Below are 17,268 nucleotides of genomic sequence, written 5' to 3'. Positions count from 1 at the left end.
CTTTTAATCCCCTTTCTTCTACATTTGGGTTTGTTTTGCTTTTGACTATTAATTTATTTATCCTATCTTCCTTAAGCTCCTCTATCCCTCCTGGCTTGTCCTAATCCCTTACTAGTTCTCTTTTGAGTTTAATCTATTTCTATATGAGACTTTATTAGTCTGTGGATATAATTATATTCAATCTTCTTTTATCCTGTTCAGATGGTAATAAGGTTCGTGGTGTGCCTGTTCCCTTCACTCTTCCCTCCATGATTGCTCCCCTGCTTTTCTGAATTCAAACTTTGTTTCAGTTCTCATTTTAACTCTTAATGAGAATCCATCTTATGTACCTTTTTTATAGATAGTGATTTCCTTCCCCTCTGTCCTCAGGAAGATCTTCCCACTTCCCTCCTTTGTAAAGATAATTTTAGGGTTGTGACTGAAAGATCTAGAGTTAATTGGTCACCGGGGAAAATCCCAAATAAAATACCCAAGTCAGTCTGGAAATTTAAGGTAATTTAATTAATATAGAGGGAGGGAATTTAAGGAGTGGGGAAGAGGATATAGGATTCTGCTGCCTGGCCTGTTCCAGGGGGTGTTTTAAAATCCCCGCCTCTAGGTCTCTGAAGAAGATTAGAGGCTTCTAAGGGGATAAAGTTGGAAAAGTAAAGGAGGAAAAATCAGCCAGAAACTCACCACCAAACTGGACAATAGCTTGTAGCCACGCTAATAAAGACGAAAAATCCCACATATATAGACCTTTCACCCTTGTGTCTCCTCCTCTAAATTTTCAAATCTATCAATCACATCAAAGGCTTCCTCCAGGACTGCCTATATTTTTAGTTTTCATTTTCTTTGATTATCTCTTTTGAGTTACTTAACACTTCTTTGTTAAATTCACCTTTTGTTAGTTACTTGACCTTTTTGTGATTAATTTAACCTCTATAGTTACTGTAAACCTCAAAATTTCTTAGACTTATAAATGTTGGAAATTTCACCATTGGGAAATTTCATACTTGGAAAATTCCCTATTGATAGTGGGTCTTGACTATTGGAATGTGAACCCCATTGGCATGGGAGGTTCCTTCTCTTCCCTTCTTAAGATTACTTTAGGACAGAAACCTTTTGCTGAACAATGGAAAGGACTTTGACCTATGCTTAAGCATAGAACAGGAATTTCTTTGAGTCATGATTGATTTTAGAATTGATACAATGGAGATACTTGGAATCAATCTCCACCCTATTCAGTCCTAACAGGATTGAGTAAGGGCTGCAGCCTAGATCAAAATTTAATTATTCCAATCTCTACCCTACTCAGGTTAACAGGATTTAGAAAGGGCTGTAGAAAAGGATCAAAGATTTAATTATTTGAAAATATGACCTTCAACAGACATGTGCAAAAGCCAGAGACCTCTGGGCGGTCCTGGGTTAAGCTAGAGCCTCCATTGGCACAGGGAAATTGATGGAGAGTGATTGGTAGATGTGAGGACTGAGGGGAGGCAACTTGGATGGTTTCCTTAAGGAAAGGGGGGTCTGAAGACTAGTGGTGGTGGTGGATAAGTTGGTCGGTGTGGTTGGTGTGTGCTCTGAGAAGCTTGCTCTGAAGGAAGCTGAAAGTGGGGGCCTCTGAGACTGTTTCTCCATTTTGGTCACGTGAGTAATAGGGACTGATCTCTTTTCTTTGCCCCAGCTATCTAAGGGCTTGGGCCTTTTGGCCCAGCCTAAACAGAAGGGGTATTTAAGCCCTATTCCCTTCTCTCCCCTTTTCTCTCTCTCTATCTCGAATTCCTTTCTTCCTCCTATTGTAATTAAACTCCATAAAAGATTGACTGCTGACTTGAGTTTTCATTTAGGAATTACATAGCTGAATTCCTTGGCGACCTTAATTTAATATATATCAGTCTTTCAAAAGTGATTCCCTTGTCACATTACTTAACACCTTTTTGTATTAAGACCTAAAAATAGATTTAGCTTAAAGGCCTAGCTTCACTATAAGGTGAGAACTAAGTACCTTCATTGTTCAATTAGGAGATTACAACCTTATCTTCCCCTAAAGTGCCTCTAAGTAGGGTGGAGTAATTTTAAAGTTCACACTGTATAGTAAAAAATGCTCATTTCAGACCTCTCCTACCCACTTAGCAGCAACAACCTGTACCAACTCAAGTGTTATTTGCAACTGCCATGTGTTTTTAATACTTAACATACACCCAAAAAATGACTACAGTCAGATAAAGGTGCAGAAAAGAATTAAATCATTGTTTCCAGAAAATTCATAAGTTAAATCATAGAGAAGAAGTACCAGGAATTAGGTTAAGAGACTTCACTTGCCTCTATAGGCTTGGGCCTAAGCAGATTCATTATGTAAAGCTTAGTATGATAATCCCTAGCTGCCTTGCTTAGCCACTAGCAGCATTAAAAAGGGTCTCAAGCATTTATTAATCCATCCTACTCACTGTCAATCAACTCAGCCTCCTGTATTAGGTGTTGTCATCATCCCTCAGTTGAAAGAAAAGGTTCCCAAGCCTCCTGGTGAATCAGAAACAATTTGCTATACATCCTTAGGGTCAGCACAGAGAAGGCAGTTCCAGTCATCTCTTATCTATCCAACTTATTTATATGTGCCTATTTTTATAATAGGTAAATTATAACCATAAAATAATGAAGCTTTAAAAAAAAAACATAATCTGTAATCCCAATGAGCACTGTGAGGCTCTCAAACTCCACAGCACCTAGCCCAAAGCTGAGTCTGTCTAGGCACTCACTAAATATATGATAATTATTTGAGGAAGAGGAGCTTTGGGTTTCACTGTGACTAAAGACACAGAGGCCATTGGTCATGAGATAGTACTATGGGATAGTGGCAAAATACATAATGGCCCTCTTTTTAAGTCCTAAGGAGAACCATGCCATTCCCATCGTGTTCTCCTCTCCCTCTCCTACTTTAACAGAAGGAGGCCCAGGAAGAGAGGAGATTTCAACAATCTCTCCTTATAGAGAAGGAAGGGGAATGAGCATTTATATGCCACCTACTATGTGTCAGATACCATGCTAAAGCACTTTTATAAACATTATTTCATGTGATCCTTATAAAAGCCCTATGAGTACACTCCTTGTGGTGGCAAAAAAACTGGAAAATGAGGGGATGTCCATCAATTGGGAAATGGCTGAATAAATTGTGATATATGTTGGTGATGGAATACTATTGTGCTCAAAGGAATAAAGAAATGGAGGAATTCCATATGAACTGGAAAGACCTCTAGGAACTGATGCAGAGCGAAAGGAGCAGAACCAGGAGAACGTTGTATGCAGAGACTGATACACTGTGGTACAATTGAAATGTAATGGATTTCTCTACTTGCAACAATGCAGTGACACAGGACAATACAGAGGAATTTATGGGAAAGAATGCTATCCACATCCAGAGAAAGAACTGTGGGGGGGGGCAGCTGAGTGGCTCAGTGGATCGAGAGCCAGGCCCAGAGATGGGAGGTTCTGGGTTCAAATCTGACCTCAAGACACTTCCTTGCTGTGTGACACTGGGTAAGTCACTTAACCTCCACTGCCTAGCCCTTACCACTCTTCTGCCTTGGAACCAATACCCAGCATTGATTCCAAGATGGAAGGTAAGTGTTTAAAAAAAAAAAAGAACTATGGGAGTAGAAACAGAGCAGAAGAAAAAACATGATTGATCACATGGTTCAATAGGGATATGATTGGGGATGTTAACTTTGAGTGATCACTCTATTACAAATATTAATGATATGGAAATAGGTTTTGAACAATGATACATGTAAAACCCAGTGCAATTGCTCATTGGTTCTGGGAGGGGGTAGAGAGGAGAGGAGGAAAAGAACAAGAATCATGTAACCATGGGAAAATATTCTAAATTAATTAATAAAAAATCTTTAAAAGACAAACAAACAAACATATAAATAAGTGAAAGTCCTATGAGGTAGTTGTTGTGCACACAGATAGCATCTAAGACCAAACTGGAACTCAGGACTTCCTTTGTTTTCTAGGCCCCAACTTTCTCCACTGCACCACCAGCTATATTACATAGCAAAGGTACAGCTGTAGCTGCTGCCCACTCATAAGACAATGTGCTTGCAATCATATTTCAACCATCCTTACAAAGGCGGGGAGACACACAGCATCCCTGCCAGGCAAATTGAGAGAGGAATTCAAATAGTCAAAATACACAAAATATGCATTCTTAACTTCCCCCACACTGCCATGCACCAGCCTTTTCCCTAGTTTGAGGAAGGCAAGAATCTGCAAAGTTGAATTTTATTCACTGGGCACCTCCTGCACTATTTCAAGAAATAACCACACTGGGACAGCTCAACTATGTGGATCAGAGAATGGAATGCCAGGCAAGGCCTGTATTTGGGAAGACCTGGGTTCAAATATGATCTCAGATGTTTCCCAACTGTATGACTAAGCAAATCACTTAAACCAGTGATGGTGAATCTTTTCAAGATAGAGTGTTAGGCCCCAGTCCTGTCCCCCCCCCCCCCAGACCAAATGCCACACCCTGTCTCTCCCCGCCCCAATTGCAGGGAATGCCCTCTCCCCCTTACCCCACACAGGGAGGGAGAAAGTGCTCTCTCATTGGGCTGCTGGGTAGAGGGGCAGGGAATATGAAAAAAATGTCATCAGGCACAGTGAAGAGGGGGAGAGGAACAGCTCAGCCTGAATCCCTCTGCCTTTCTAGTAATGAACTAGAGGGTCAAGGTGTGCCCATGTGCCCACAGAGCATTTGGTGTGCTGTTGGTTCACCATCACTAACTTAAACCCTATTTGCCTAGCCTTTGCTTATAGAGTTCTTACTAAGACAGAAAAATAACGGTTAATAAAAAAAAAGAAAGAAACAAGCATACCAAAAATTGTTAATGGGCAGTCCAAGAGAGACTTCCCTTGGTTCTACATTACTCAACATTTTTTTTTAAATAAATGACATTGGAAAGGCATAGAGGGCATGTTTATCAAATTTGCAAATGTCAGGAAACTTCAATGAAATATTAAAAGACTAGATGACCAAGTCAGGATCCAAAAACATCTAGATAGACTTTCTTGTCAAACTAGAATGACTAGTCAAACCTAATAAGATGAAATTTACTTAGATGGAGACATTGTCAGTATACCTTTTGCCAGGGAGAAAAATTGCAACTTCTTCCATATCTTAATCTCCTCCTGTGCAAATCTTATCAGTATCTTTACATAAATCCTCTGAATATCCTCTACCTAATATAAAATGGAAAGCTTCATGAATTTGCATATCATCTTTATGCAGGACCCAAACTATATGGGGCTTGCCAAGCCCTTTTCAGGCCTGCTTTCCTCCTTTGGTGTCTACTTGCCACCCAAGTCTCACCCACAGGCCTCAAACCCAACATGAGTTAGGGAGATGTCCACTCCAGGCATATGAAGACTTTCCCCAGCAGAAAGGGCAGATGTTCCAAAGGCCATGAAGGTGGTAGAAGCTAGCAATACAGAATGCTTAGACATCAAAATGAGTTAAACATTGAAGAACACAAGGTCATTAACTTCATCCCAAAGAGCTATCACTAGTCATCTTGACTTTTGTCTTATTAGTGGACCTTGACGACTCTAGGATGAGATGGTGAGATCAAAGACTTTGTGCAACTTTACCTCATTTAAATCCAATTTATGCTTAAGTCAAAAGACATCACAGTGATTTGGGTCCTCTTCAAATATGAAGGACAACAATCAACCCAATATAACAGATTTTCTCAGTGGAAAATTCTTAATCTTTTTTGTGTCATAGATCTCTTTGGTAGAATGATGATGCCTATGAACTACACGGAATAACATTTTTAAAATGCACAAGATAATATATAAAGGACTGCATAGGAAACCAAGTATACTGAAATATTTATCAAAATATCTTTAAAAGAATAAATCAACTTCATAGATGCCAGGTGAAGAACCCCCATAAAGTATTAATATTTCATAAATATCAGTATAACTTAAGCTATTCATCTGCTACCTCTCATTGACATTTACATGTCCTCCTTTTATAGCTGTTCAAGTCTTATATATTTTTTATCATTTGTACCCAAGTCACAATATTCTGCAGAGAAGACATGACACCTTTCTCCCAAATGCTTTGCATAAGAGAGGGGTCCCTGGGTGTGGGACATAGCATGTGTCAGTTTTTTCTACAAATTTAAGAAGAGCAGCATGAAAATAGCTGCTAAAAAAAATTTTTTTTTTCACAATCTTAGGTTGGCATTCAAGGCAAGGAAGGTGATATCTAACTCAATTCTACTTGGGTCACATTTTAAATGTTTTACTTCCTAGGAATCACATTTTAAGAGTGATATTGAGAAATAGGGTGAGCAAAAGTCTGGAAGCTGTATTAAAAGGCCTGTCCTCTCCATAAATTAATGACAATGCCAGGCACAAGTAGGTACTAAGAACTGAGCTAATTGTTGATATAAGTACAATAGCAAAGGCAGTCCCTGCTAGACAGACTATACTCAATCCAAAGAAAATAGCAGAATTGATTTGCTTATGGTTCTAGGACAAGAGGGAGAAAGGATCTGTTGGCATCTCAAATTTAGAACATGCAAAAAAAAGCATATGGTATATACATAGAAGAGAGAGAGAGGGAGAGGGAGGAGAGAGAAAGAGACTCAAGACATTCTTTTTGTCTCAGTTCCTCATTTGTAAATGAACTGGAGAAAAAAAATGGCAAACTGTTCTAGTGTCTCTGCCCAGAAAATCTCAAATGGGGTCACAGAGTCAGACCCAACTAAAATTAACTATACAGATACAGATATATCTTATCCTCAAACCTATACTTCTTTAAAAAATTCTCCATTTTAAAGGGTAACTAGCAATCAACCAGTTTGGTGGCATCATCCTTGATTCCTTCACCCTTTATGTCCAATCAGTCAACAAATCTATTTGTTTCTATCTCTACATCTTTCACATAGGTCTTCTTTCAACTTCATCAATCAAACATTTATTAAGTAAGTATTTGCTATCTGCCAGGCACTAAAGATATAAAAAAGAGCTCTTCCTTCAAGGAGTTTACACTCTAACTCATACCACAGCCACTCTAATTCAAGCCTTTGTTACCTCTTGATTTGACTATTAACTTGTTGATTCACTCAATAAACATTAATTAAGTTCCAGCAGTCACTGTAATAAGATCTGGGGATACCAAAGAAGCAAAGTCAGTCTGCCTTCAAGAAACTTACAATCTCATGAAGTAGACCACAATGCAAACAAATATGTATAAAGCAAGCTATATGCAAAATAAATAGTAAATAATTAACAGAGGGAAGTCACTAGAATTAAGCAGGTTTGGGAAAACCTTCCAATAAACGACAGAATTTTAACTGACTTAAATGAAGCAAAGATGCCAGTAGGCAGTTGTGAAGGAAAAACATTCCAGGAATGAGGGGGCAGCCAGAGGGAATAGTTATTGTAATGTGTGGATGGGCTAGGAGTGCCTAGACTCTAATTTAAGTCTGTATTTCTCAATAGCTCCTTTCTGACTCTAGGATCAAATACAACCCCCTATAATCTAAAGATATTCATAACTCCACTCAAACTATCATCCTATGGCATAGAACTGTGCATGGCACATATATAGGTTCTTAATAAACGTTTATCGACTGCCTTTTTATACATTACTGTCCTTCAAATACCCCGTGGTCAAGCTATACTTGCCTCTTTGCTGTTCTTCCCAAAAAGCATTCCTATTTCCTGTTATGGTGCCTGGCACATAGTAGACGCTTAATAAATGCTTGACTTGACCTAGATTCTCCAAGCATGGAACTTTCCCTATCCTCCCTTACACTGCTTAGAATCCATAGCCTACAAAGCTCAGATACCCTCTCCCAGAAAGTGGCCCTTTATTTATTTTGAGAAAAACAAAACAGAATTCCGTATGCCCTTTTACATGCAGTGGATCCTAGTAGAGGCTTTGTCCCTTTTGTCACTGAACATATCACCAAGGCCAGTGCCGGGCACAGCGAGCACTTAAAGGTTCCACCACTCCTCAGATTCTCCTTCCCTCACAGCCCCAACTCCCTCCACCTAAAGGCGGCATCCACAAAGCCTCCACAGCCCCAATAGAGCCAAGCTACCCTGACCCCAAGCCCCTCCCTCTTTTCTCCCCTCCAATTAGCCACTCTGGTGGCGACTTCTGTCCGTCGTTTAACCCCCCCCCCTTTCCTAACCCTAACCGAAGGGCTACATCTCTGACTCTCTCCCGCCCCCTACCTCCGGCCTTACCTGGCCGCGCACGCGCGCGTCTCTCCCAGGGGCACGAGATCCCAGAGCCGACCCGAGGGTCCACCGCCTTCGAGATTCACAGAGCAGACCACTTCCCCACCCCCATCCCCTTAAGCCGCCGCCACCGCCGAAGAGACTCACAGTTTGAACTGCAGCGCCGCCCCCCTCGCGCTGCCTCCTCATTGGTCGAACCAAGCTGATGTCACCTTGCACATGCTCACTTTCGCAGCCCCGGCAGAGAGGGGAAAGAAGGGAGGAGGACGGTTGCTTGGGAGAAGGGAGCTCGAGGCCGGAGAGGGGTGGAGGACTAAGGATTCTCTGCCCCCCTCCGGCCGGAGGGAGACTTGAACTACAAATCCCAGTGTTCTTTGCGGCTACTTCGAGGATTGGACAGGGACCCGGGCCAGAGCGGGGAGTAGAGAAGGGGTGGTTAAGGTAGAGGTTGGGGCGAAAAATTTAAGGATCGACGACCGTAGGGACCGAGGAGCTTGAGAAGGCCAGACTGTTGACGTTCTGATATCTGATCTTGGAAGCCTTAAACTACAAGTCCCAGGATTCTTTGCGGCCAAGTCAATCTCCCTTCCCGCCGGCCACGGCAAAGGGCGGGGAGCGCTGTAAGTCCCGGCATGCCCCGGGGCAGGGCGTACAAAGGTTGGGAGGCTGTGATGATGGTGGTTACCATGGCGCTGGGCTAAATGTGCCCCGGTGTACGGGAAGGCAAAAGGCTGACGGAAACAGAGCTGGTGAGTCTGGGCAGCAGCTGGGGAGCCTGCTGGGCAAGGATTGAAGGCACTTGGGTGGTTACAAGTTTCATGTCAAACATAGGTAAACCCATTATAAGGACCTAAGACGGCCCCAAAGCAGGGAGAACTAAACTATAGGAACCTGAGATAATCCAGGGGGAAAGTAACACGGATGGATCCCTGTTAGAAAGCCTGAAATGGGATTCAGGCACGAGAGTGGCGGGGAACCCCGTTCACTATTCATTCAGCTAGCATGAAGTGTCTACTATATTCTAGGCACTGTGCTAAACAGTTTGTTCTAGCATTCAAGGAGAATATTGGGGGTAGGGTGCGGGGGTGGAACAACAGTAACGAAGATAAGTAAATGCAAGTTGAGGATAGGGTATGGTAAATCAGGAGCGGTAGTAGCAACTGGGGAGTGATCAAGATTGGCCTAGTGAACAGGTACTTGAAACTTTAACTTTGAACCAGGGATTCTAAGTAAAAGCGAAAAAAATGTATATACCAGGCATGGAGGGGTAGTGACAGCTTGAGTAGAGGCACAAAAAGGCCTGTTTGGGAGGATAAGGTGCCTGAAAGGAAGTAATGAGCCTGGGAAAGTAGGCTGGAGACCGTTCGAAAGGCTTTAAATATCACAAAAGTTTATATTTTAACTTTGGAAGGAGTGACCTATGCTTTAGGAATATGTTTGCTAATTCTATGGAGGATAGGGAGAGGCCAGAAACTGGAGGCAAAGAGACCAATTAGGGACTTTTAAGCTACCTGCCAGGCATAGCAGAAGGTGGATACTTCTCCCCACTATGGTAACTAAGCATTTTAAATTCCTATGGGTAGACTTTGGTCCCATACCATTGGGACAGGAAAGAGGAAAGAGTGCATTCAATATGGGGGCCCTGACATAAGGAATCCAGCCAGCCCAGATAAAGGCTGTTCCTTAGTTAACCCTCTTTTCAGCTTCAACAGTAATGATCACCTAAGAATATTAACTAGCAATTTTGGATCTAGGGCCAGCAGTTTCCTACTCCTCACCCCTTTTCTTTTGCTTTATGAAAGCTCCATTCAATCATTGTCTTGCTTTTATCCTCTTTCCTTTAATATTTTATCTTGATGTGCCTGTGTCTCTATGGATGTCTCCACAAGACACTGAATCACTACTTCTTGAATGCTGTTTGCTCTTCTCATTTCCTGGTAGGATATGATAGGAAAAAAAATATTCCTTGTTTTCCGGTACCAATTCTAAACCCTCCATCTGCAGATATTACTAAGCAAACACTCCCTGTTTAGATAGAATTAAGTCTTCTTTATGATAGTTAACTGACAGTGGATACAATGCTAGCCTTAAAAGTCAGGAACAGACCTATTATTACATTTATGGCATTCATTTTATGGTATCAAGGAGATTCTCCTTTTCCAGGCTCACAGTCTTCCTTTAAACTCTAAAGCCCTATATGAATATTTGGGGATTTCAATTTATACATTGAGGTCCTTTCAAATACCCTGGCCTCCCCAAATCTAGCAGCCTCAAGCCCCCTAGATCATCATTATACCCAAGGTACTGATAGGGATAATTATACCCTGAAATTCACCATTACCCACAACCATGCTGTTTGTGGACCTGAATCCTGAAATTCTCCTCTTTGATCATAACTGTTTTTTCTTGCATTATTCCTAAAACTACCTTCCATCCTCAGCATAACCTTTAGTCCCTTTATTCTGTTGTGTTCTGGCCTTGCCATTGTGTTGACTAGTTCAACAACATATTCATCTCTACCTTTGACTATTTTGCCTTTCATCTAGACCAGCATTGGCAAAGGTTGTCAAGTTCTCGTACCCAAACAGCAACTTCAAGTTGCCTGTGAGCCCCTCCTCCCCCCAACATTATCCAAGAGTAGAGGGATGGAGTGCCTGCTTTGGGCTGCTGGACAGAGAGACAGGGCATGCAGAAAATGTCCTCAGGCGCTGGGAAGAGGGGGATGGAGCAGCTCCTCAAGTCCTGGCTCTGCATGCATGCCACACCTTCGCCAACACTGATCTAGACCTTGCCATACCCATGTTACCTTTATCATCCTTTTTCTAGTTCTTCTCTCATGGTCAATAGAGAAAGGCACACAAATTTGACTGCTGCCCGAATCCCACTGTGTTACCTTAACTGGATCTTCAAAATGCTGTATGACATTCACTTCTGTAAGTTTCAAAACTAGTGGTTTATCTCTGTTCAAATTTCCCAATACCTTTATCCCCTCTCAGCAGATAAGAAAAAGCAAGGTCATCTGTCTCCTTTCGTGTGGCATACCTCAAAATTCTTCCCCATGTTTGGCGGCCCACCTGTGGGAATATTCTTTCTCCTTTAAGGTTAGTGCCAATTACTTGAAGTCTTGACCCAACTGAGTATTCTCTCTAATCTCAGATTTTCCTAGGGCACTAGATCTTGTATTTGCCCTATCCCATCCTTGTATTTGTCCTTATTTGCATATGCATCTGAGCCTCCCCGACTTTATTGGATTTTAAGGTCTCTAAAATTAAGTGTTGTGTATCTTTTTTTTTTTAACTCTTATCTCTTGTCTTAGAATCATTAAGTACCCAAGTTCCAAGGCAGAAGAGCAGTAAAAAGGTTAGGCAATTGGGGTCAAGTAACTGGTTCAGGATCATAAAGCTAGGAAGTGTCTAGAATCCAAATTTGAACCAAGGGCCTCTTGTCTCTCTATGAACCATCTAGCTGCCCTAGTCTATATAACATCTAAAAAATTGGTATCTTTAGTTGCCCTGATCTGACGAAGATGTAGTTTTTCCTTTCAAGGACAACTGTTCTACTCCAGTCTTCTCTTCCATTCTCTGGCATGATTTCGATCTCTTTTTACCCACTGGCTCTTTCACTGCTGCCTACAAATATCTTCCAGCCTCCCCATTCTTAAAAATCTTTCACTTGCCCCCAAGTAGAAGGTGACTTCTCTCTTTGAGATTCATCCTCTTGTTGCCTCTATTTCCCCACCTATTAATAATTTCTCAGGACACTGGAATCTATCTAACAATTCCACCGTTGATCTAAAATTGCTTTTTCTCAGTGACCCATAATCTTATAGCTGCTAAATCCAATGCCCTTTTCTCATACATTTGAACTTTCTGGAACTTTTAACTCCCATCACTTGCTCCTAGATAAACTCTTTTAATTTGTTTGCATAACACTGATCCCTCCTGATTCTCCTATATATGTCATTGATTCATTCAGTAAATTTAAGCAACTACAACTATCCTATCAGAAGAAATGTGGACATTTTTGGTAGGAGAAGCACTAGCCACCAGAGGAATTAGGAAAGGCCTAATGAAGAAAATGGCATTTGAGAAGAGATTTAAAGGAAGTTAGGGATTCTTAGAGATGGAGATGAGCTTGAGCAAAATCACAGAGGTTAAAGGAATTTATAGATGAGGATCATATGCCTATATAGCACAGTCAATATATGTCAGAGGCCAGTCTCAAAGCCAAGGGAATGTACAATAAGCCTCTAAAAGTAGGATGAAGCCAGATTAGAAAGGGCTTTGTATATCACATAGGTATTTCTATGTTATCTTAGAAGCCATGAGAGAGAAAGGCATCCTGGATAGAGAGCTAGCCTCATCAAAGCCAACAAAACCTGGTTTCAAATCCAAGCCCTAACACATACTGGTCCTGTGAACCAGGACAGCTGACTTGGTGCTATAGGGAGCTCTCTAAGACAGTAGGTTTCAGAGAAAATGCCAATACGCGTTGGTAGTGTTTCCTAAAGTTCCCATATTGGTGACATCTCAAAACTGTTTTGATCACAACTGTATACACATACTCCCTCTTTTAACATTTCACCATATCTAAGAATTCTTAGATGCCTTCAACCTTAGCCTAGGCACCACCTTAGTGAAGCCTTCCTTGCTGCCATCACTTGTTGGCTTTCTCTCCCTCCTTAAAATTGCCCTGTACTCATTTGTTTTTCCAACCTATCCTGCTTCCCTGCCCAGCCCAAACCATTAGCTTCTATAGGGCTAGCCAGTTTGGCTTTTAAATCTCCAGCTCCTAGCATTTAATGTTTGTTGAGCTTAATTAACTGCTTTTCCCACTCTTGCTCTAGCTCCAACTGGACCTCTTGCTGTTGTTCAGTCTCTTCCTGCTCATGTGAACAGCTTGTATCTAAACAATCTGGTCACCCCTCCCATGTTTTACCTCTACATGGCCACTGTAGCTTCCCAAGGGCAGCTACTATATATTTTCCTTTGGGTCACCATTGCTAACTATAGGACCAAATGAATGTATAGATTGTTCATAAGTATCTGCTAAATTAAATTTAATCCAACAGGATGTTATAGAGCACTGGATTAAGGCTCAGTCTTGCATTAAAATCCAACAGTATCATTGACTTACTGAGCAAATCCCATCTTCTCTGTGCTCCATTTTCCTTTTTTCTTCCATAAAATTAGGCTATTTGCCCCTGACCTGCCTGTTTGCCAGGGTTGTTGTGAGACTGAAATAATAAATGAGAAAGCATGTTTCAAGGGGGGGAAATAGTCTCCAAATACAACCCCTCTTCTGTCTCCTCAAGCCGAAGAAACTGGGAGCCTAAGGCCCCATGCTTCTCCTAGACCCCCAACAATGGCCTGAAATATGACTGACCAATGGGATCATGTGAAGGCTTTGGCACAGGAGCCACCCCTCGACTTCTCCTTCAAAAGTATAAACTTCATCCAAGGTGAGCCCAATGGTGCATGGCCTCTTTCCTCCCCTCCCTCTCCCTCCACCACAGTACTGCATTCAGCTTGGACTACATTTTCCATCTTTGGAGAAATTTCTTTTTCCTTCTCCAAACCTTTACTCTTTTAAAATGTATTTTTAATGGGGGCAACTAGGTGGCTCAGTGGATGGAGAGCCAGGCCTAGAGGTGGGAGGACCTGGGTTCAAACTTAGCCTCAAACACTTTAGCTGTGTGACCCTGGGCAAGTCTTCTGTCCTGGAACCAATACATAATATTGATTCAAAGATGGAAGATAAGGGTTTAAAAAAAACAAACAGTAAAATGTATTTTTAAAAAAAGAATGGTCTGGCATTTTTTAAAAAGCTAAGTTTGATAGGAACTAAGAACCTTTAAGTGGTTCATAGAATTATACTAAAAATAATAAAATGAGAGAATGAAAGGGATGAATCTTTCCCAATGACTATCAGTGCATATAGCACAGTCCCTAGCATACAGTAAATCTTAATAAATGCTTCTTAAATAAACACCTGAATTCCTATTTCCCATATCAGACACTGGCATTATGACTCAGCCATCTATCTTCTCTTGAGTCCATTTCCTTGCTGGTAAAAAGACTTTAACAGCAAATACTTTTCAGAGATTTTGAAGGCCTAATGTGAATACAAGTGCTTTACTAAATCTTAAAGCATTATATGTAAATGCCAGCTATTGTTTCACATAATACTGAAACTGAAGGCTGAACAGGGGACATGATTCATTCAAGGTCACAAAATTAGAGACTTGCTATTCCTTGAAATCATGGCAAAGTCACCCACTCAAGCCTGTTTCCATATCTTTGTTGTTCAACCTTTGTTTTTGCAGACCAGTAACATCACAGGTAATATGTTGCACTTGAGTTGGATTTAAGGCAGAAAACAAGAGTTATGAGGAAAGTACTTTGCAAACTGTAAAGGGATAGGAACTGCAACTGGGCTTTCATTGGTATAGGTAAATTCCAGGTAACCTTACCTTTCTCTACCACTGCAGGTATTCACCTTTTCTGCAATTTATGGTCTTTTAAAGAATTTCCTACAACATTTAGAAGTTAATTGACTTGCCTAGGGTCACACAGGCAAGTATGTGTCAGAGGCAGGTTTTGAACCCAAGTCTAAATGGTTTCAAGGCTGGCTCTGTTTATTAAACCACATTGCCTGTCAAACCTTAAAGGATTATATAAATGTGAGAATGTATTTCTAAGTGACAGTGTTAGGACTTGACCCCAATATCCTTCAAATAGCAAATTAGCTTTTATACCATCTCCCATGTTTTCAAAGGGCAAAGAGCTGGGCTGGAGGGAGTTAGGATACATAACAACTTTTGATCTTAGAGAGACTATCACAGAAACACGACAAAGCAAAGCCACTAAGTCATATGCTACTATTCTCTCTTCTGCTTTTGCTGGGAGTTGAATACACAAAGAAATTAAATTGGAAGGGCAAACTAGGCTCTTCATCCCATAGTAAAGCTAGGCTGAACCAGTTAACAGGAGGAGCAGGTAATAAGTGTGTTTGGTAGCTATGAGAGGACCCTGGGTTCTCAACTGCTTATTTCCTGTCAGTCACAAACTCTTGGTGCCTGATTTTTCTTCTATGAAATGAAATAAATGAGATGATATTTGACATACCTTCCAGCTCTAAATTTATGAACTTATATGGTCTGATTAAAAGCAGGAAGCCAGATGAGAGTTCACAAATGTCCAACATGCTTCAGGACAGTCAAAAACCATTTAGTTTGGATAGTAAGTTTCTCATCTGACTTCCCTAATGGTAGAGTCTGAAATTCTGACTGAAATTCTGAGTACTATTTACAGACATATATAAGGGTGTCAATGGGGCAAAGGGATAGTTACTCTCTTAGTGGACGGGAAAACATATGAACATATACCTCAACCTGGAAATATTCTAAGGAGTTAGGGTTTGATATACTACAAGGTCTTAAACTCAAGCATCTGCCCTCAAGGAGAACCTGATCTAAAAGAGAAGTATCTGTTCCCCTCTTCTGCCTGCTTGAGTACTCTGTTCTGCCATTGGCTGGCACTATGATTTTAGGTAAACATTCTTCCTTTTTGTGCCTTGGCTTTCTGCTCTATAAAAGCAGCCATTCTGCTGACATTCTTTCAGTCTGTGGTTTCCACACTGAAGACATTGCCCCTTTTGTCTTCAGAATTTCTTATTTTTTTAAAAAAACCTTTACCTTCCATCTTAGATTCTAAGGCAGGAGAGCAGTAAGGGCTAGGACAGTCTGGGGGTTAAATGATTTGCCCAGAGACACACAGCTGGGAAGTATCTGAGACCAGATTAGAACCTAAGACCTCCTGTCTCCAGACCTGGCTTTCAATCCATTGAGCCACCTAGCTGCCCCTTCAGCATTTCTTCTTGAAGGAGGGAGACCAGCCTTTGCCCTCACTTGTCTCTGCTTCCTTCCATCCCAAAAACATGGCATCCACCCTACCCCCATGTCTACTGTGTAATTATTATTCATCACAGAGCCCCCTAATGAGTACTGGGGAAGCCAGCATCTTAGAACAGAGAACAAAGAAAAGAAAATAATTGTGTGGGGGAGCAAGGAGTAAAGAACAAAGAAGGGTTTGGGTAGAATTGGATAATTTGAGCTTTGAAAATACAAGAGAAAGCAATAATCCAGAAACCTGGACTCTTGGCTCTTCCACTAATTGTGTGACTGTATAAGTCTCTTTTTCCTCCGTAAAATAAAGAAGTTGGACTAGATAATCTTTAAAATAAGCCATTACCATAACAGGCTTTGAATTCACAGCATTCAAAAGTGGAAGAAACATACCAAGTGGTTAGACTAATTAGGACATTTTAGGAGTTTAGCTGAAATCTGCTTACTTTAATTCAGGATTGTGGGTTTTTTTAGCTCAAAGAAATCTAGATAATCTAGTCCAAATATTTTTTTTGTTTTTGTTTGTTTGTTTGTTTGAAACCCTTACCTTCCGTCTTGGAGTCAATACTGTGTATTGGCTCCAAGGCAGAAGAGTGGTAAGGGCTAGGCAATGGGGGTTAAATGACTTGCCCAGGGTCACACAGCTGGGAAGTGTCTGAGGCCAGACTTGAGCCTAGGACCTCCCATCTCTAGGCCTGGCTCTCAATCCACTGAGCTACCCAGCTGCCCCCAAGTCCAAATATTTTAAAGATGAAGAAACTGAGGCACAAAAGAGGTAAAGTGGATTTGTCCAAAGTCAAGGAATTAGCTTATAGCAGGGCTGAATTTAGATGGATTCAATTGCAAACCCAGTGCCTTTTCTACTATATTCCCCACAAAGGGTCTAGTTCTACCTTCTAAACTTTTCATGCATCTAATTCCTCTTTCCAAAGAAAAGGAATACCTATCCCTCAACCCAGGCTTCCTAGGATAATTTCCCCACTTTTTTTAATTGACCCTCATGCTGCCACATTTCAATTCCTTCACTTTGCTTTGCTGTTCTGGTTTCTTCCCATTCCTGGTTGGCCTCAGCCTGAGATAGGAAGAAGAGAAGACCCTTGTCTGAGTGCTGCCAACTA

General features: G+C 41.2%; 2 protein-coding genes across 5 annotated transcripts in view; one reads left to right on the top strand and one right to left on the bottom strand.

Moving 5' to 3' along the window:
* The window catches only part of NUMA1 (nuclear mitotic apparatus protein 1), a 106,555-nt gene extending 98,025 nt beyond the window's left edge, over positions 1 to 8,530 (bottom strand). Inside the window, exon 1 of one of the 4 annotated variants that reach the window (XM_007491052.2) lies at positions 8,392 to 8,530. The gene's annotated coding sequence lies outside the window, so the exon portion shown is untranslated. The other 3 variants (XM_056795046.1, XM_007491051.3, XM_007491048.3) reach the window with 3 other exon arrangements.
* A 322-nt stretch (positions 8,531 to 8,852) lies between these two features.
* Positions 8,853 to 17,268, top strand: part of LOC100015773 (uncharacterized) — a 36,899-nt gene continuing 28,483 nt past the window's right edge. The window contains exons 1-2 of the mRNA XM_056826139.1: positions 8,853 to 8,993; positions 13,559 to 13,705. Coding sequence (XP_056682117.1) covers positions 13,621 to 13,705 — 85 coding nt within the window. The 5' untranslated portion in view covers positions 8,853 to 8,993; positions 13,559 to 13,620. The remainder of the gene's footprint in view (positions 8,994 to 13,558; positions 13,706 to 17,268) is intronic.

Source organism: Monodelphis domestica, chromosome 4, assembly GCF_027887165.1.
Source record: "Monodelphis domestica isolate mMonDom1 chromosome 4, mMonDom1.pri, whole genome shotgun sequence".
Taxonomy (NCBI): Eukaryota; Metazoa; Chordata; class Mammalia; order Didelphimorphia; family Didelphidae; genus Monodelphis; species Monodelphis domestica.
This window is presented reverse-complemented; position numbering and strand designations above follow the sequence as displayed.